The 17,414-nt window shown below is 37.3% G+C and overlaps 1 protein-coding gene across 1 annotated transcript in view; it reads right to left on the minus strand.

Annotated features, from left to right (window-relative positions):
- The window catches only part of VEPH1 (ventricular zone expressed PH domain containing 1), a 300,978-nt gene that overhangs the window by 131,913 nt on the left and 151,651 nt on the right, over positions 1-17,414 (minus strand). The window contains exon 6 of the mRNA XM_075200875.1: positions 6,380-6,600. Within this exon, the coding sequence (XP_075056976.1) occupies positions 6,380-6,600 (221 nt within the window). The remainder of the gene's footprint in view (positions 1-6,379; positions 6,601-17,414) is intronic.

Below are 17,414 nucleotides of genomic sequence, written 5' to 3' on the forward strand. Positions count from 1 at the left end.
TATGCAAGTCCTTTGCCAGTGACATTCCATCAGTTCTGGACATGGAATACCATTAATATACCAGCATTACTTTGATTGCTATATATCTTTAAACTTATGGGCCGATTTGCTGGATATCTTGGAGCGATTTTATTGTGATTATATCTTTATATGAAATACCATATATTTACTAGTTACATGGACATACCCATGAATGTAGTCCGTTCATAGACATCATTTGTGATTTCATTTATACAGCTTTTAGTCCCAGTGCTTTTTAAAAGTTTGGTTTCAATTACCAATTTACCAATTTATGAGGCCTATGTATTATATTTATTGAGACATTAAAATATATATTTTTTTATACACTATTATCTCTGGTTGTATTTATCCTGCCATGGTTTCCTTTGATTTTTCAAGTTAAGGCCATACCTATATATCACTTTTCAGCGCTGCTTTTTATTTTTAATAAGTGCGGAGGTGTGGCAAAAGTTAATGGTAGAGTGAAGAGGGTATGGAAATGAGGCTAGATATGTAAGAGGGAGAGGAATGGTTTCTAGGTGAGGGTTGAATTGGATTCTGAAGTGGACAGGGAGTCAGGGTTACAACCGGCAGAGAGGGGTGCCAGAGGTAGAGTGTCGAGAGAAGAAAAGAAGTAATGCCACAGCGCTAAGGACGGAATGAAGTAGGAAGAGACAGAATAAAGGAAGGCCAGAGGTTATAGTAATCAATGCGGGAGATAATGTGTGAGTGGGTGACAATTTTAGTTGCATCCAGGGTGAGAGAGGGCCTGTTCCTGGAAATATTACAAAGATAGAAATGGCAGGATTCAAAGACTGAATGTGGGGATGAAGGAGATGGAGGAATCAAGGATGACACCCAGGTAGCATGCAGCATTCTTGAGGGATCAGCTCCACCTTCAGATAGATAGGTTACAAGACTGAACAAGAGCATTCCAGCCAAATGCCTGTTCTATATGGTGCAAACAGCACCACAATTCAAGCCAGAGTCATAGGATGAGAAGTGAAGAATGCTTTTTCCTGAGAAGCACAAGTAGATTACAGAAGCAGATGAAGAGAGAAAATCTCTCAAACAGATCCAGATTTGGGAACTCATCATGGTGCCACCAGGCAAGCATGTTATTGGATAAAAATGGATTTTTAAGATAAAGCATGACTGAAGGCAAAGTATACCGATTTAAAACAAGGTTAGTGACAAAAGAAATATTTTTAAAAATATGGTGAAGATTACGATGGCACTTTTGCTCTAAAGGCTAAACAAAGTGCATTAAGAACCTTGATGACCATGGCAGCTATATAAAAGGTGAAAGTGAGACATCATGACAGCAAAACATTCTTCCACAATGGTGACATTGAAGAAGAGTGGTATATGTCACCACCAGAAAATGTGAGGAGCACCTTGTCTGCAAGTTACAGAGGTCAATCTACAAACTCAAGCAATCAAGTCAATCCATTCTAGTACTCCAAGTATAAAGATAAAAAATGAGTCTATATGATGGACTCACATGAAGTCATTGTTAGGTGATTTTAAATCATGCAAATTACCAAAAGCAAAAACAAACAAAGTGCATTAAGTAAACCCGGAAAGTCTCAAACCACAATTGCTCCTTTAACAGAGGATGGCAAAAAAATTATCGCTCACAGTAATTATTAAAGAATGTCCCCAAAATTAATTAATAAAGACTGCCTCATAAGTAATAAAGAATGGCACCATAAGTAATGTAATAACAGTAAAGAAACGCAAATAATCAGTACTCCATTGAGTTGCATGGAATGCAGTGTGAAATGTAAAATGTAATGAAATGTTATACTGTAAATGAAACCTTGAAGTATTAGACACTTGTGAAAAATATATATATATACAGACACCAGAGTAACCACCCTGATTATCAGTGGGTAAATGATTACAGCTCTTTGGAGATAAATTAGGCAGGATGAGATGTCTCGTTGGCAGGCATGTATCAGTGGGAGCTCTTTAGTAATATATTTTATACTCTTACCCAAGCGCTTTCCCTGTCTTCTCTTGCTGCCATAGTAACAGAGATTTGTCCTTCTCTCGGAGCCTGTGATTTCCAATGTGGGTGCTCCTAGGTGTTGGAACGCACCTGGAACGCAAACAGGAACTAGATGGCTATCGTCAAGATCAAAATTGTGCAGTATTTTGTTTCTGTTCTGTTCATCCCATGTGTTTCATCCGTAAACTGACTTTTGCAAGGATGCTACTCACTGTGAATTTGGGCTATTTGTACGTCAGCCACCTATCAAACTTGAATAACTTTATTAACTTCAGTTAAAATGATAAAAACAATGTTTAGTCTGATGGCTTATATTAAAAATTATATGACTTCTTTACTGCTATAATATCGGAGATATTTTTAAATAGAAGCTGCATTACATTCACAATAGGGAGCACTCACCATTTTTAGCCATATTTAATTACCAAAGTGAATTTAACCACTCTCATGCACTCACTAAGAAATATGGATATGAAAGAAATTTTTAACACTGAAATTACTCATATACGTAGTATATCAGATAAGACTAAGAAATTTACTCCCAGTTTATGCACTTTGAAAAATATACCTTCCGGAAACAAAACAATGATGGAAGTATTATTATTCCAAGGGGTCTCAAATGCAATAAAAATCCCACATTTATTCCTCATCAGTCAGAATTTTTCTCAAAATGGAACACAATCCTAGATACATGTTCCAGGGAGCTTATTAAGCTCATTATCGAAGACAGACAGAAATCGCTGTGTTATATAAAAGAACAAATAAGACAACTAGAAAACAATTTTGATTTCATCAAAGAACTTGAGAATTACAAATCTTCTCACAAGTAGCTATATACCATTACAAATAGTAAAACTGTAACCCCAAATAAAGTTTTTTTTTATTGCAATAAATGTGTAGGATGTAAAAATAAAGGTAAATCTACTACTAAACCTATTACACGAATTACATCCAAGGTAAAAAAAGAGACATTCCACACAAAACCACAAATGTACTGTAATACAGAAGATCTGATCTATTTGTTGGAGTGCCCATGTGGACTCCAATATGTGGGCAGAACAAAAAAGAAATTTAAAATCCGCATCGCAGAACACATCAACAACATTAGTAAAGAACTTACCACCCACAGCATTTCCAATCATTTTTTACTTCATCATAATAAAAATCCAGAAGGTTTCATTTTCTCAGGAATCCAACATGTAACTAAAGACTGAAGAGGGAAACAGATTTATAAAATAGAAACAAGGTGTATTTTTGAATTAAAGAACGTTGCACCTATGGGTCTGAATCTAGATTTTGATTTAGGGTCTTTCCTCACAAATTAATCTCTATGTATCTAGACCCGTGATGGCTAACCTATGACACGCGTGTCACTCGTGACACGCAAAGGCAGTTTGACTGACACGCCAGGCGATTCAGTCAAACTGCTTGATTTAAACATACCAAATATTTTTTTCAGTACAGCAGCCGCGGACGCTTCTTTGACAGCGCTGCGGCTGCTGTACATCTCCCCATCGGCGAAATGGAGCTGCTGCGCATGCGCGGTCGCAGCAGCTCCTCCCTTTCATATCTCCCGGCATCACTGGCTGGATTACCTGGAGCACAGTAGGACTTGCACTTATTTTACAATTTAATATTTGATATATTATCTTTAGATCCTGCCACAATCAATCTTCTGTACTGTTTTTATTATTAGACAAAAGACTCAATTTCTGGTGAGAGTTGTGTGATTATATATATTGTATTATAGGATTAAAAAAAGTAGAGGATTCCTCTACTTTTTTAATCCTATAATACAATATTTATATATAATCACACACACAGCTCTGCATACCCTGCAGGCTCACCAGAAATGGAGTTTTTTGCCTAATAATAAAAACACTACATAAGATTGATTGTGGCCAGTATCTGGTTTCACCATGTAGCCCAGTGACAAATATATATATATATATGTGTATATAGTGTCATTGGGCTACAGGGTGAAACCAGATACTGGCCACAAGCAATCTTATGTAGTGTTTTATATTTATATTATTATTAAATTATATTTAAAATAAATAAATAATATAAAATATATATAATATATATTATATAAAATATATATAATATATATATATATATATATATATATATATATACATATACACATATACACATATACACACACACTTTTTTTTTTTTTTTAAATGACACGCGACCCGAGGAAGGCTACACTTTTTTCCGATTTTTGACACACCAAGCTGAAAAGGTTAGCCATCACTGATCTAGACCAATACATTTATATTCTTCTACTTCATATCCAACTATGCAACAGTATGTGCTGTCATATAATTTTTTATATAAGCCATCTGACTAAACATTGTTTTTAACGTTTGTACTGAAGTTAATAAAGTTATTCAAATTTGATAGGAGGCTGAAGTACAAATAGCGTCAATTCACAGTGAGTAGCATCCTAGTAAAAGTCCGTTTACGGATGAAACGTATTAAATAAACAGAACAGAAACCAAACACTGCACAATTTTGACCTTGAAAGTAGTTGTCTAGTTCCTGTTTGCGTTCCAGATGCGTTCCAACCCCTAGGAGTGCCCACATCGGAAATCACAGGCTCCGAGAAGAGGGCAGAGCTCTGTTACTACAACAGCAAGAGAAGACTACAAGACAAGGAAAGCGCTAGGGTAAGAGTATTACTAAAGTGCTCCCACTGATATGTGCCTGCCAACAAGACATCTCATCCTGCCTAATTAATCTCCAAAGAGCTGTAATTATTTACCTACTGATAATCAATCAGTGTGGTTACCCTGGTGTCTGTATATATATATTTTTTTTCACAAGTGTCTAATACATCAAGGTTTCAGTTACAGAATAATATTTTATTACATTTTACACTTCTTCACACTGCATTCAATGCAACTCAGTGGAGTTGTGATTATTTGCGCCTCTTTACTGTTATAATATTGGAGATATTTTTAAATAGAAGCACACCATTTTTTGCCATATTTTAACCATAAGTAATATAGATTGTCCCCATAAGTAATTAATACAGATTGCCTCCGTAAGAAATAAATAATAACCCCATAAATTATAAAGAATGACTTAATAAGTAATAATTCTTTTTTTGCCCCCTCAAAATTATTATATGCTACCTAAATAATAAATACTTAGCTAAACCTTTCTTTCTTGGTCCGTGGAGCATGCAACACAAACTGAATCAATCTCCAGTGAGCCAAACAGCCAATCAGGAGCGGTCTCTTGCACCTCTCAGCAAATCAAAATATCTGTGATTCCCTGAGAGGGACATTTCTTTCCTTTATTTATTTATTCAAATGTATTAAAAAAAATCTGAGACTGGCAGGGTGGGCACTGTATACTTGATATACACACCACATAGACAGACCACAAAGTAAAAGAATAGGACCATCTTTCCCTGGAGTTTGTGAGAACATCCCATCTGCGTTATCAGACAGTTTTTAGGAATCCGCCCAGATAAGTAGTCTTGAAAAAATAAAGACTTTTTTCTACATCTTATGGTACGCAGAAATTTATTGCAACCAAAAGTCAATTACAGATCGCTTTTTAGGTGATTGCAATCATTTAGTTGTTTGCAATAATTATCGTTACAAGAACATACTGTTTTTTTTTTTTAATTTCTCTCTCCCTTCCAACTACCTTTTGGGATCATTATGGACCACTGAAACACTACTGATTCTTAAAAGGCCACCATAAACAGGTGACAAATTTTCAATTGCTTCTCAAAAGATATCAGGAAATCCGACAGAATACACTATTGTTGTTTTATGGCTTTTTTTTTACCATTCAATTATTATAGGAACCACACCAACTATTGGAGGAAACTATTTATTTTTGAAACCCTTTACTAGTTCAGTTCCATGGACACAAACTATTATATAATCATAGCTAAACAATACACACTACAGGGAGGGGGGTGTTAATTCCCTGTGATGAGCTGCCAGAGGGCAATATTTGGCTGTGCTCATTTTTGGGTACTACAGTACCTGGACATCACTGATTTTCCTGCACACCTCTATGGGGTGCAAAGAGAATCAGTGATGTTACATCACAGCGGAGTGACTTCACCACCATTCTGGAGTCACCCACGGCACATAATAGGGAATTGAATTCCCTCCTATATTTGTTTTCTGTCTTTTATGGTGGTCGATGATGACTGATTAACAACAGCAGACAGTCATTACAAAATCACAAATAAATTATATTCATTATCAGAATATTTTTACATTGAGCAAGCAGCAGGACAATCTAATAATACAATCCATTTCTGCTAGAAATGCAACATTTCATTTAAGATCCTGGATGATGAAAGTTTAAAGTGCAGAAGTTTGCTCTTACCTGCATGCTGGCACTGTTTCGTCAATTAGTTGTTCGTTTAGAATCTTAGCTATGGCAGTTAAGCTGTTACTCATTCTGTACATGTCTCTGCCTTGAATGCCTAGAATTTCATTAAACGTGCTTGTAATGTTCCTAATTTCCATCAGAAGTATATGATGAAATGAATGTTCCATGTTATTCAACTGATTCACCAAATATGTCAGACATATCTTGGCCATTGTCTACAAATAAAGCAAAAAAGCATGCTGATTATTTAACATTATAAAACTGTTACAAATGAATCAATAGGATTTTATGTGATAACTGCTGACAAACATTAATAGATTGTCATAAACATATGTTCATATCTACTTTGTAAAAGAGTCTTCCCTAGTTAATTTTAATGGGTCCTACATAGAGTGAATGATATAGGAAATGAGTGGTAATAGACCTATATTGTAATAATAGTGGTAATTGTGTTGCCCAAACGGTATTTTATCATAGGCAGGATTTTAATAAGTTTAACAAAACATATATATATATATATATATATATATATATATATATATATATATGTGCAAATAAAAGAAAAATGTTGTCCGGCGCTCAGAAACAAACAGAATTTAAAAATCACTGTGTCAGCATAAACATAAAGGAGAATTTTGTGCACAATATAGCTATATTGGGGTTTAGCTCACCTGCCGGACGTCAAGGCATCTCCTGTAGGTGAGTCCTTAAGCTAGTGATACAAATTTACATTCAGGGTGTTCCATTTAAAACCTTCCCCTGAACCTCCATCTTTTTTCTTTTATTTGCACTTGCACATTGGTCCTATTTGTCCTTGGCTGCCGTTTCAAATGATTTTATACACTTGTACACATTTCATTAATTTAAAGAAGCGCCCTTTTTTCCTTTCAATATATATATATATATATATACATATATACACAATGGACAAAATAGTGGACAATATTACAAATGACACTGTAAAAACAATAGCAAGGATCAAGGATAAAAGATAAATAGAGCAACATGCAATAATACACTGATTGATTTAAAAGTCCCACGCAAATGTGCAAATGACCATAAAGCCTCAATCCAGCCCGAACACCAGTCCAAGTGGTGAAAAATGTCCAATGATCCAGATCATCACTAAAAGTCAATAATAAATATATATAGATGAGCTAATGGATGTAATAGTCTGGTTGCAGGTACTAAGTACCAATTGAAACTCACTTATACTTAGTATCTGAATCCTGATGTAGTAGGCAGTGTGTAGCTGGAGGATTTGAGGTGCAGGTACCGATCGCTGGCGAACCGATCATTAGGAAGACAGACAGTCGGACGAGTGAAAGGATGGAGGCGGCATCGTGTGGTATGTGTTCCACAGTGGAACGCAGATTCTGTTAGTTCCTGTATGTCGACAAAGGGGGCGTGACCAATGCGTTTCACTGACTAGCAGATGTCCTCAGGGGGTTGTGCTTTCCATCATGAGGGGTGGGTATTTATGCATATTCGCTAGACTGAACACCCAATTAATATTGTTGTCCATTGTGATATACACATAATAATGATATTATTAGTTTTTATATATATACTATTTAAATTTATATTCATATTAGTTATGATATGTATGTCCCCCAGATTTCTTATTGATACAGAATACGGTCATGATCATGTATGTAATGTCTATAACCAGGTTATGTTATATCGTCACAGTATTGATGTGGTTCACTTTCAATTTTTCATTCAACCTCTCTATCACAATGGATACACAGGGATTTGTTAGTGCTGTTAAAGGGGCAATCCCCTTTAACAGCACTAATAATACTGTCGCTTTTTACCAGTGATGTCATTCCTGGCGGCCAGACAATCGATCTCTCTATTTTGTTGCAAGTCAGCTTTTCCAACAATCGGCCCGCTGATGATGTCGGGAATTATAGTTTCGTGATGACGCTGTAGGGGTAAGTAGTGTCGTCTTTATCAGGATCGTAATTTAGTATCCAACCCGAGTATTTAGTCTCCAAAAGAAATATTTAAATGCAACATAGAAGGAATAGCTGTGATTGTTACAGCAAGACAGAAGGAACAAATATTTCACTAGTAGTTTATTACATGTATAGTTTAGTTTAGGGGGAAAATCATACTTGTCAACTTTTTAAATCTGTACTCTGGGAGATCGGAGTACAGATCATGTGACAGGAGGGGGCGTGACGACATCATTACATCACTATAGCCCCTCCCCGACCATGAAATACGAAAATTCACGGTATTGGATAACACAGAGAAAAAAACATTGCAAAAACAAAGCTCTCTATAAACTGTAAATCACTACAGGTCTTTAAAACATAATTTTGCAGATTGATAGTAATAAATAATAATAGCTATAAAACACAAGTGTTCCTATTGAATGTACTTACTGTAACCAAGACCCCAAGGGACTCATGTAGATTTGGATATACGCCTGTTTTATTTGTGCAAGATATGCATTTTTCACTTTTCTTGCGTACAAAAAAAATCATACATCTCTATGTAGATTTTGGCGCGTCAAACACTTACGATTCCTTACGCTTGTACAGGTGGTACAGGGAAGGGAGAGATGAGCATGTTTAACCGCTTCTGATTGGTGGATTGCAGACTTACACCTCAAGTTGACAGTACTATAATAATTAGCATGGCTATATTAACATTATATGACTTTGCTGTCATCTATTTGCATCACTTAATTGATATTTCTATTTGGACTGCGGCAAGAAAGAAGATTTCTTTTTCGATTTTTACAGGGAAAACAACAGATATTTATATTTACTTGAATTTAGTTAGCATTTATATTTCTATATGTAAGTAATTACATGTTATATTATTATATATTAATAACTGTTCAGTCACTATTCTATATTGTGCATATGACACTTTCTCACATTATTAATGCAACATTCGCATTTACTACGAAGACTTTTAAACCATCATAATCTCTATTTTATCTACGTTCTATTGTGGGGAGTGTATACTGTTATGCATGTTTTGTCGCTATCCAATAACGATTGTCGAATGTCGATTTGTGTTTCCAACGCACAAAGATTTAATATCCAAAAGTAGCAGAATAATTCAAGCAAAATATAATAAGTATAGCCGTTACTTATCGCAGGTGCTCTGGATCCAGTGAACAATCATTCAGGTCTGAAGTCTGTGGTCAAAGAAGACTGGTCACTAAGCCCAGAGCTCCTGCTTATATGCAGACAGAAATACAGTAAAAGAATGCAGATGATGTGGCTTGCTTCTATTGGTCCAGTTTTAAGGAAGGTCCAGGATGTTGCAGATCATAGGCTAGTTCAAACCAAAATATCCAAAAGGTGGGGGTCATCTCTCCAGGGGATGTGCTCCAACTTTCCCGCCAAGAATCCAGTCTCAACTAGTCTATTAGCATTTTATAGTCAGTATCACTTTAAAGATTTATTCCCTAACATCACTAGAGTATGCAATGTGCGATCTCTTCGCCAAATGTACCGGACAGCTGCTGATGAATAGGGGATTAAAATGATACCAGACATGACACATTTCCTATAACCTGAACCTCATGTTTTACTTACATGCATATAACTTTTAATATTAAACATAAATACTACTATATTTTGACATAAATAACTATGTGTTGCAACTACAATTAATGAGTACTATTTACAAGTGTGTGTTTGTGCAAACATGTGAAAAAGTGTAAAAACTGTTATTGCCACGTGTTGCGGCTGGATTCGCCCTTCCACGCCGTAGCATGCTCTACGCATCTTTTCAGACAAAGACAACCAAGTTTGCTCGATATTAATTAAAATGACTTTATCCAATTTTCTGACTTCGACAATACATACTTGTTACTCTTAATGTACACTTGACACACGTGACACATGACCTGGTTCTCCCACTATGCAAAGGGCTCTTTTTAGTACAGCATAAAAATAACACTAGAGGACCCAGTGACAGGTCCACTTTAAGATTAGCTGTATTGCCTATTTGTCCACTCTCCCGGAGTGTCCGGTAGACTCCTGAATTCTGGATATGTCTCCTAGGAGAGCAGGCAAGTCTACCGCATCCTGTCCCCGACGGACCTCAATGACACGATTCATGGCGAATCGCGTTGTTTTGCCCCCGCTACAAAATGGTGATTTTGTTTTTCGGGTCGGGGACAAAATTACACAATTTGTCATGCCCCGCCCCCTTCCACCCACCCACCACAGCCCTTTTCAGGGATCTCAAAGTAGGCAAGTATGTTGTATTGTGTCTAATATGTTTTCAAGAAGACAATGAATGGGACCAATGCTTATTAATTGTTTCATTTGTTTTATACTAGTATTACATACTACACCCACATATAACTTACAATTTAATAAATATTCATGGAGTGCTAGAATCTTATTAACAAATCTAGCACATCAAAATGATCATCAAAGGTCTAGTTCTTCCAAACCACATACATATGAGTTAATTGAAGATGCTAAAAAAATATGCAGCAATTTTAGTTTGGAAAAGAGAATTTTCATAAATGTTTTATCCAACATTAAAGCTGGGAGGGGTGAGCCAATTTCTTTGCACAGATATTGTTTACAAAGGGTGGAGAAACCACAGTAACACTTTGGGGCTGATGCTGGGTTGGCAGTATATGATTCCAAAAATAAAGCTCTAAAAAGGCTGTTGGTAAAATTAATGTTTTCACATCCATATGCTGAGGCATCCGCATAGCAAAATGTACCCAGATCTGTATCCGGAAGCATATGTGCCAGGTTTATGTCAGTCTTACATACACTGAGATAGATTTATGCAAACATCCAGGTCACAAGAAAAGATTTTAACACATAGTTACCTACTCTCTCAGAATGTCTTTGAGACTCCCGAGTTTTTGGGAGTCCTCCTGGACTCCTGGGAGAGTAGGGCAACCATCCGCATCCTGCCCTACTTGTTGGTGAAGTGGGTGGGCTTATCACGTCATCCTACCCTGTCCCCTGCTGTAATTGGATTAAACTGGTATGGTTTAGAAGAGGGGCGGGGCCTAAAGACGCAATTCACGTGGCCACACCCCCAGGAAGCTGCATGGAGATCTCCCCTCCTGGACCGGAGGGGAGATCTCTGCACATCAGAGATGGATTGAAGATGGGAAAAGCGAAACAAATATTTTTAGTAAAATAGGGCACACAAAAACAAATATGTAGTCTCAAAAAACCATCACAGTTGTTACAGCTGTTCATAATGATGGGATTTTGCCTGTGGAGTGGTAGTGGATTGAATGTTTGAAATTGGCAATGCACATGCTTGTGTGGGGGATTTTGGCAAAATAGTGTCTTGTGAGAGACTCTCCCTCTGTGCTATATAAATCATATCATTAACAAAACGTTCCATTTCCATTCGCATTTCAACAGGCAACTTTCTAAATTTTTTTTGCCAGTGCTGCCCCAAGAAGGTCACATTTGTCTTGTCCCTTTGACATTAATGGGGTGGCAGACACTATCATTTTGCATCCTGTCTGTTTGATTCACTGGGTGACCGGGTGGCTTTAACAGTGTGCGGTGTGGGTCCATCTGTGGTAAGCGGTGTGGGTATGTCTGTGAGTTCCTGGCTGTCTTCTTTCAGCTGGGTGACACACGGCGCTGTCCCACATTGCTCTGCCACATCACAGAAACTGGCTTCAGATAAACCAGATAGCTGTGTAACAAAAACAGAATATAAACTAGTTAGTATCATATTACATGCATGTATTGATTTAACATTCTTTCTCTTACAGTTTCCTGCAACAGTTGAGGGATGACAACTTATTGCTCAAGATTTTGAAACGCTTTGGAATTTCTTCATTTGTGGCGGCGCCATAGATGGCAAACGTGAGAATTAAGCAGCCCTCAAAAAGTAGATCAGCATTATTCTGATGGCCATAGTGGATGCCAAATATGAATTTCTATTTGTGGTTGTTGGCAACAATGGTAAAGTGTCAGACTCCCTTCCATGATAAACTAAAAAACAATTCACTGAATTCTCCATGACACACCGATACACAATTTGGACTACATTTTGTGTTAGTTGTTGATGAAGCCATTGCCCTGCACAACAATATATTAAAACCTTATCCCCAAAAAAGTATTACACCACAAAGGAAGATCTTTAATTATAGATTGTGTAGAGCAAAGTGAGTTGTGTAAATTGCTTTTGGAATATTGAGCAACTGACTAAGGATTTTCCATTTCACCATAAATCTGCAGCTTGACAAAATAGATAAGGTAGTGATGGCTTGTTGTGTCCTACAAGACTTTCTTATGTATAAAAGCCCCAGTGTGTTCAGTGCACCGAGTGTTACTGAAAATGATATAGAAGTAAAGGAAGTGATAGGGTTGAGAACACTAGAGTCTTCACAGATGAGGAATGCCAGCCACATGGCAAAGGTAATCAGAGGCTTATTTAGAATATTTTAATGGTGAGGATGCTGTGTCCTGGCAGACTGACATTGTGTAATATATGTACATTCATATTGTATGTTATATTGAATAAATTTAATTGACAGCAAAATGGAAAATAAATATTTTATGCATTAACACTGGTGCATGTTTACTTACTATGCCACTTGCAGGTTTGTCGTCTGATTGTAGAATGTCAAGTGAGAAACTGCTCTTCATCTCCATGTTGGAGGTAGACTGTCTTGCAAATTCTTCATCACAGGTGAAAAGCAAGAGGGCAAAATACCACAAACTTGACACGTAACCATCTTCAGCCCCTGCCCCTGATCATTTGGAGACCTACACCTTATTAAGCTCCTTTTTACAGACAGTCCTCATGTTTCGATCTTCCCTTTGACCCACTCTACGGTTGCTCCTGGACAATCGGGAAGGCTCACATTCAACATTTCATCCAAAGCCAAGCTCTTCTTCTGCCTGTTGGAGTACTCTTTGGGTTTGGTTTTCAAACGCAAGGATGAGACCTTTGGGCATCAATGAAGTCCTTCCTGAGCTCTACAGTTTTGTCAGATACCATATTTAATGTTTTTCAACAAAAAAAACACATCCCAAAAAAATATACACAAGCTGTCATGCTATAAAGAACTTATCATACTATAGTACTGAATAAATATGGAAAATAAATTGTTGTATACGGTTGTCTGCTATGGAAACTTCTTCTAAAATTCCTCTGACACAGCTGCAAATTCGAGGGTTATAGAGGGTGCACTTGCTAGATAGGTAGTCACAGGGTGAATGCAGGTGTACATAACAGGTTCAATTATAAAAGTAGACATATCAAAAGAATCAGCTATCCTTTGGAGCTGCAAATAAACACTGGCAAGATTAATGGTCATTTTAGAGAGCAAAAATATTAAGAGTAATAATTTGTTAGTATTTATATTAATTTGGGAATATTGCATGAAACATGGATGCAGTTGTTTTTATTTCTAATGAAAAATGTGTATGTAATATAAAACCTTGTAAAGGTAATCGAAAACATAATTCTCCATTTCTCTTTGGGATCTTACTGTAATAAGGAGTATTTGCAAACTTACAAGAACCCCCAAGTAGCTTACATCAACAACTAAAAAAGATTATGCAATAGTTGGCTCTCTTGGACAAAAACGTCCTACAGTGTTACATCCCTTTATCAGTACTGAACAAGTCACAGGCTTCAAAGAGCTATTCATTGCTTATCTAAGCAGTCTGCTTTTTGCCCAGATATTCAGTAATAGCTAGATTCTCAAGTCACACACATTACGTCTGCTGCTGGACACTGACCAGACTCTCCCGTCTGGATTCCTGCAAAGTCTGTACTGAAACCGGACCAAAAATAGTTACACTTTCACAAATGCCTATGAGTCATGAATATATTTAATGCTGCTCTTTTTAAAGAGATGAATTTAATCAATTTAATGTTTTATTTTGTCAAATTCATTGATATTTTACTTTATGCATTTGTTTCTTTATGCATGTATTTTAGATTTAGAGGTTGTAGCAAGAAGCATGTATTTGGCTCCCATCAAAATCTAAAGCTGTGCTCAGATAAATTCTCTAATGTGTGGGCACCATGGGTGGATAATCCACATGCTGAAGCAGCAACAACTATATTTGTTTATAGTGGCATAATGATGTAATTAGTGAACAGTCTTTACCTTCCTTTTATGTCAAGACTTGACCTTAAGCATATCTCCTAATATTTTGAAAGGAAAATCGGGACAAAATAAGCTCCACTCCTCTTTATGTGTCTGAGACTCATGACATTCCTGCAAAAAGTCAGACTACTAGGGGGTATGGTTTTAGGGCATTGCTATAATCAGGTTTTGCTACTATCTTGATGTATTCTCTTCGCCTTTACCCATTTCTTTTCCTGTCTTGCCTCTTTTCCTCCAAAAAGTTTTAGGAATTATAAAATGTTATTAAAAAGGAATAAAGTTTCACTTTAACAAAAAATCTAAAGTTGATGTCCATTCGATCAATACACTTAACCTTTCAATGATTTCATGCTCCTACATATTATTTGCTATTTATTTTCAGAATAACCCCATACTACATAGGGTTTATGAAGTCATAAAAGTGACAACTCTGAATATTCCTCAGCTTGACACCTTATAAATCTGATATCAGTTGTCACCGCTGTCTAATAAATCTAACAACCCAATAAGTTCATTAACACATAGAGTAGCATATTTTGTACGAGACATGTTAACTCAAAAGGAGCACTTACAGAGTTGAGTAATCTGTTGCACCTTTTATTGTTCTTCTATAAGAAAAAAGCTTGGAAAATATATTTACAAACTGATGCTTTTTCATAGGTTTTTCATGTATATTTGATAGTTAATCCAACTCTGGTTTCTGCACATTTCCGTTCATATAATCCAGTTAGGAGGAATATGTCAGGTATATACATAATAGTTTCAACATGTTGCATTTGTTAAATGACACCCTACACCAATGCAAGTTTGTAAATGTGGGAGCAACAGCATTTAAAACCATTGGCTTATTTCCCATAAGATTTCATCTGGTTAGCACAGACAGACCAAAATTAAAATGAAAAATGTAGAAATGAGCCTTAGGACTGGAGTCATTTAGGAAACAAAAAGTAGTGTAGATCAGTGCAAAAGTCATAAAGAATAAAGGTTGAAGAAGCAATTGCGTGGAAGAAAACTGGAAAAAGTTAAATTCAATAAGGTGGAGATGCAAATGTGTAAGTTGGTAGAACTGTAACTGGACTTTTTAAAATTTTAAATGCCAATAGGAATCATCGAACACATGAAGCAAAATGTGGATATAAACATTACACTTTTCCGCTAAAAAAAATTCCCATGAAAGTTCTCTGTATTCTCTATATTGACCCGTAATGTATTTGTACATAATAATCATATCCCCTCTTTCATCACTTTCACATTGCTGCCCCTGCAATATCCCGGGTTTTTCAATCCGGGTTTTTGCAGAGTCACAGAGAATCCCAGCTCATAGACCATGTTCACACTGCAACTTGGACCCAGGAGTTTCCCGGGTCGTCCCCATTCAGACTGAACACGGGTGTGCCCTGGCAATAGATGTGTGAGTCATCACTTGAGGAGGTTTGATTGGCTGAAAAATTGTGAGATTATTTAAAGGGTACATTTTTGTTTTTTTGCACACAAAAAGAAGGCCAAAGTGGGTGGTGACTGTTCACAGCATTGCTTTAATCATTGCCGACGAGTCACTATTGTGTAACCCGGAGTTCCTGTTTTATTGCGTATTTTTGGCTGTTTTATAAAGCAAATGAGAGCTTGATGCAGCTTCTAACACTGTGCTACCTTCCCTAGATCCATCTCCAATCCAGAAACAGAGACAAAATTCCCTAGGAAAGGGATTTGAGAAACTTCAAATACATTTTTCAAGCTTACAGAAAAGTTTGTTTTGACCTAATCGGAATAGGACCTCTCTAACATGAGAATGGTGGGAAACGATATCGGAGGAAAAAATCAATATATCGTCCAGGTAGACAACCACCGATTTGTAGAGAAGATCCCTGAAGATCTTGTTAGCAAATGACTGAAATACACCTGGAGCGTTGAAAGGCATAACAAAGTACTCGCAATGCTCGTCTCGAATATTAAAAGCAGTCTTCCACTCATCCCCCTCACGAATCCGGATCAAGTTATAAGCAACCCACAAGTCAAGTTTAGAGAAGATCCTTGAGCCACTGATATGATCAAAGAGTTCAGCAATGAGGGGGAGAGGATATCTGTTCTTTACGGTAATTGGGTTCGACTGTAAGTAAACATTTCTTGTGGCATTGAGGACCCCAGAAAGTGACCTGTGCAGAGCTCCAATCGAATTGTGGCGCATGTAATCTGAGCCATGGGAGACCTAGAATGACAGCATTTATGGACTGTGGTAGAACCAAAAATTCCATCCACTCAGAATGCAGGACCCCTACCATCAGCCGGACTGCAGAGGTGACCTTGGAAATGGAACCATTAGTGACACAATTCCCATCCACGGCAGTGAGGAATAATGGCTGAGGCAAGTCACGAGTAGCAATTTGGAGTTGCGATGCCAGGGTGGCAGAGATTAAATTTCCGGCAGCTGCGGAATCCACAAAGGCAGAGGACACTAGGGGGCCATTAGGAGAGTCTAAATGAGATGGTCATCAAAAAGTCTGGTTAGGAGGTGGAATAGGGAGTGGAAAGTATAACTCCTAGAACGGTCTCCTTGTCACTGACTAGGAGGGAGCATTTCCCAGCCATTTAGGACAGGTAACTAGCAGATGACCAGCCTCTCCACAATAAAGACAGAGATTTTGTCTAAATCTTCTTTCTCTCTCTTCAGCTAATAACTGAGAACGACCTATCTGCAAGGGCTCATCCGGAGGGGCTGGGCTCTGGGACTAGAACCGAGGAGCTAGGCAAGGGGAAAAGCATCTGGCAGAGGATCTCTCTAGGGTGCGTTCCCGGAAGCGAAGATCTACCCTATTACATAGGGAAATGAGGGAATCAAGAACCGCTGGGAGTTTACGAGATACGAAATCATGCTTGATGCGATCCGAAAGGCCCTGCCAGAAGGTTGCCACGAGGGACTCATCGTTCCATTTGAGC

This window comes from Mixophyes fleayi, chromosome 3 (assembly GCF_038048845.1).
Source record: "Mixophyes fleayi isolate aMixFle1 chromosome 3, aMixFle1.hap1, whole genome shotgun sequence".
Lineage (NCBI taxonomy): Eukaryota > Metazoa > Chordata > Amphibia > Anura > Limnodynastidae > Mixophyes > Mixophyes fleayi.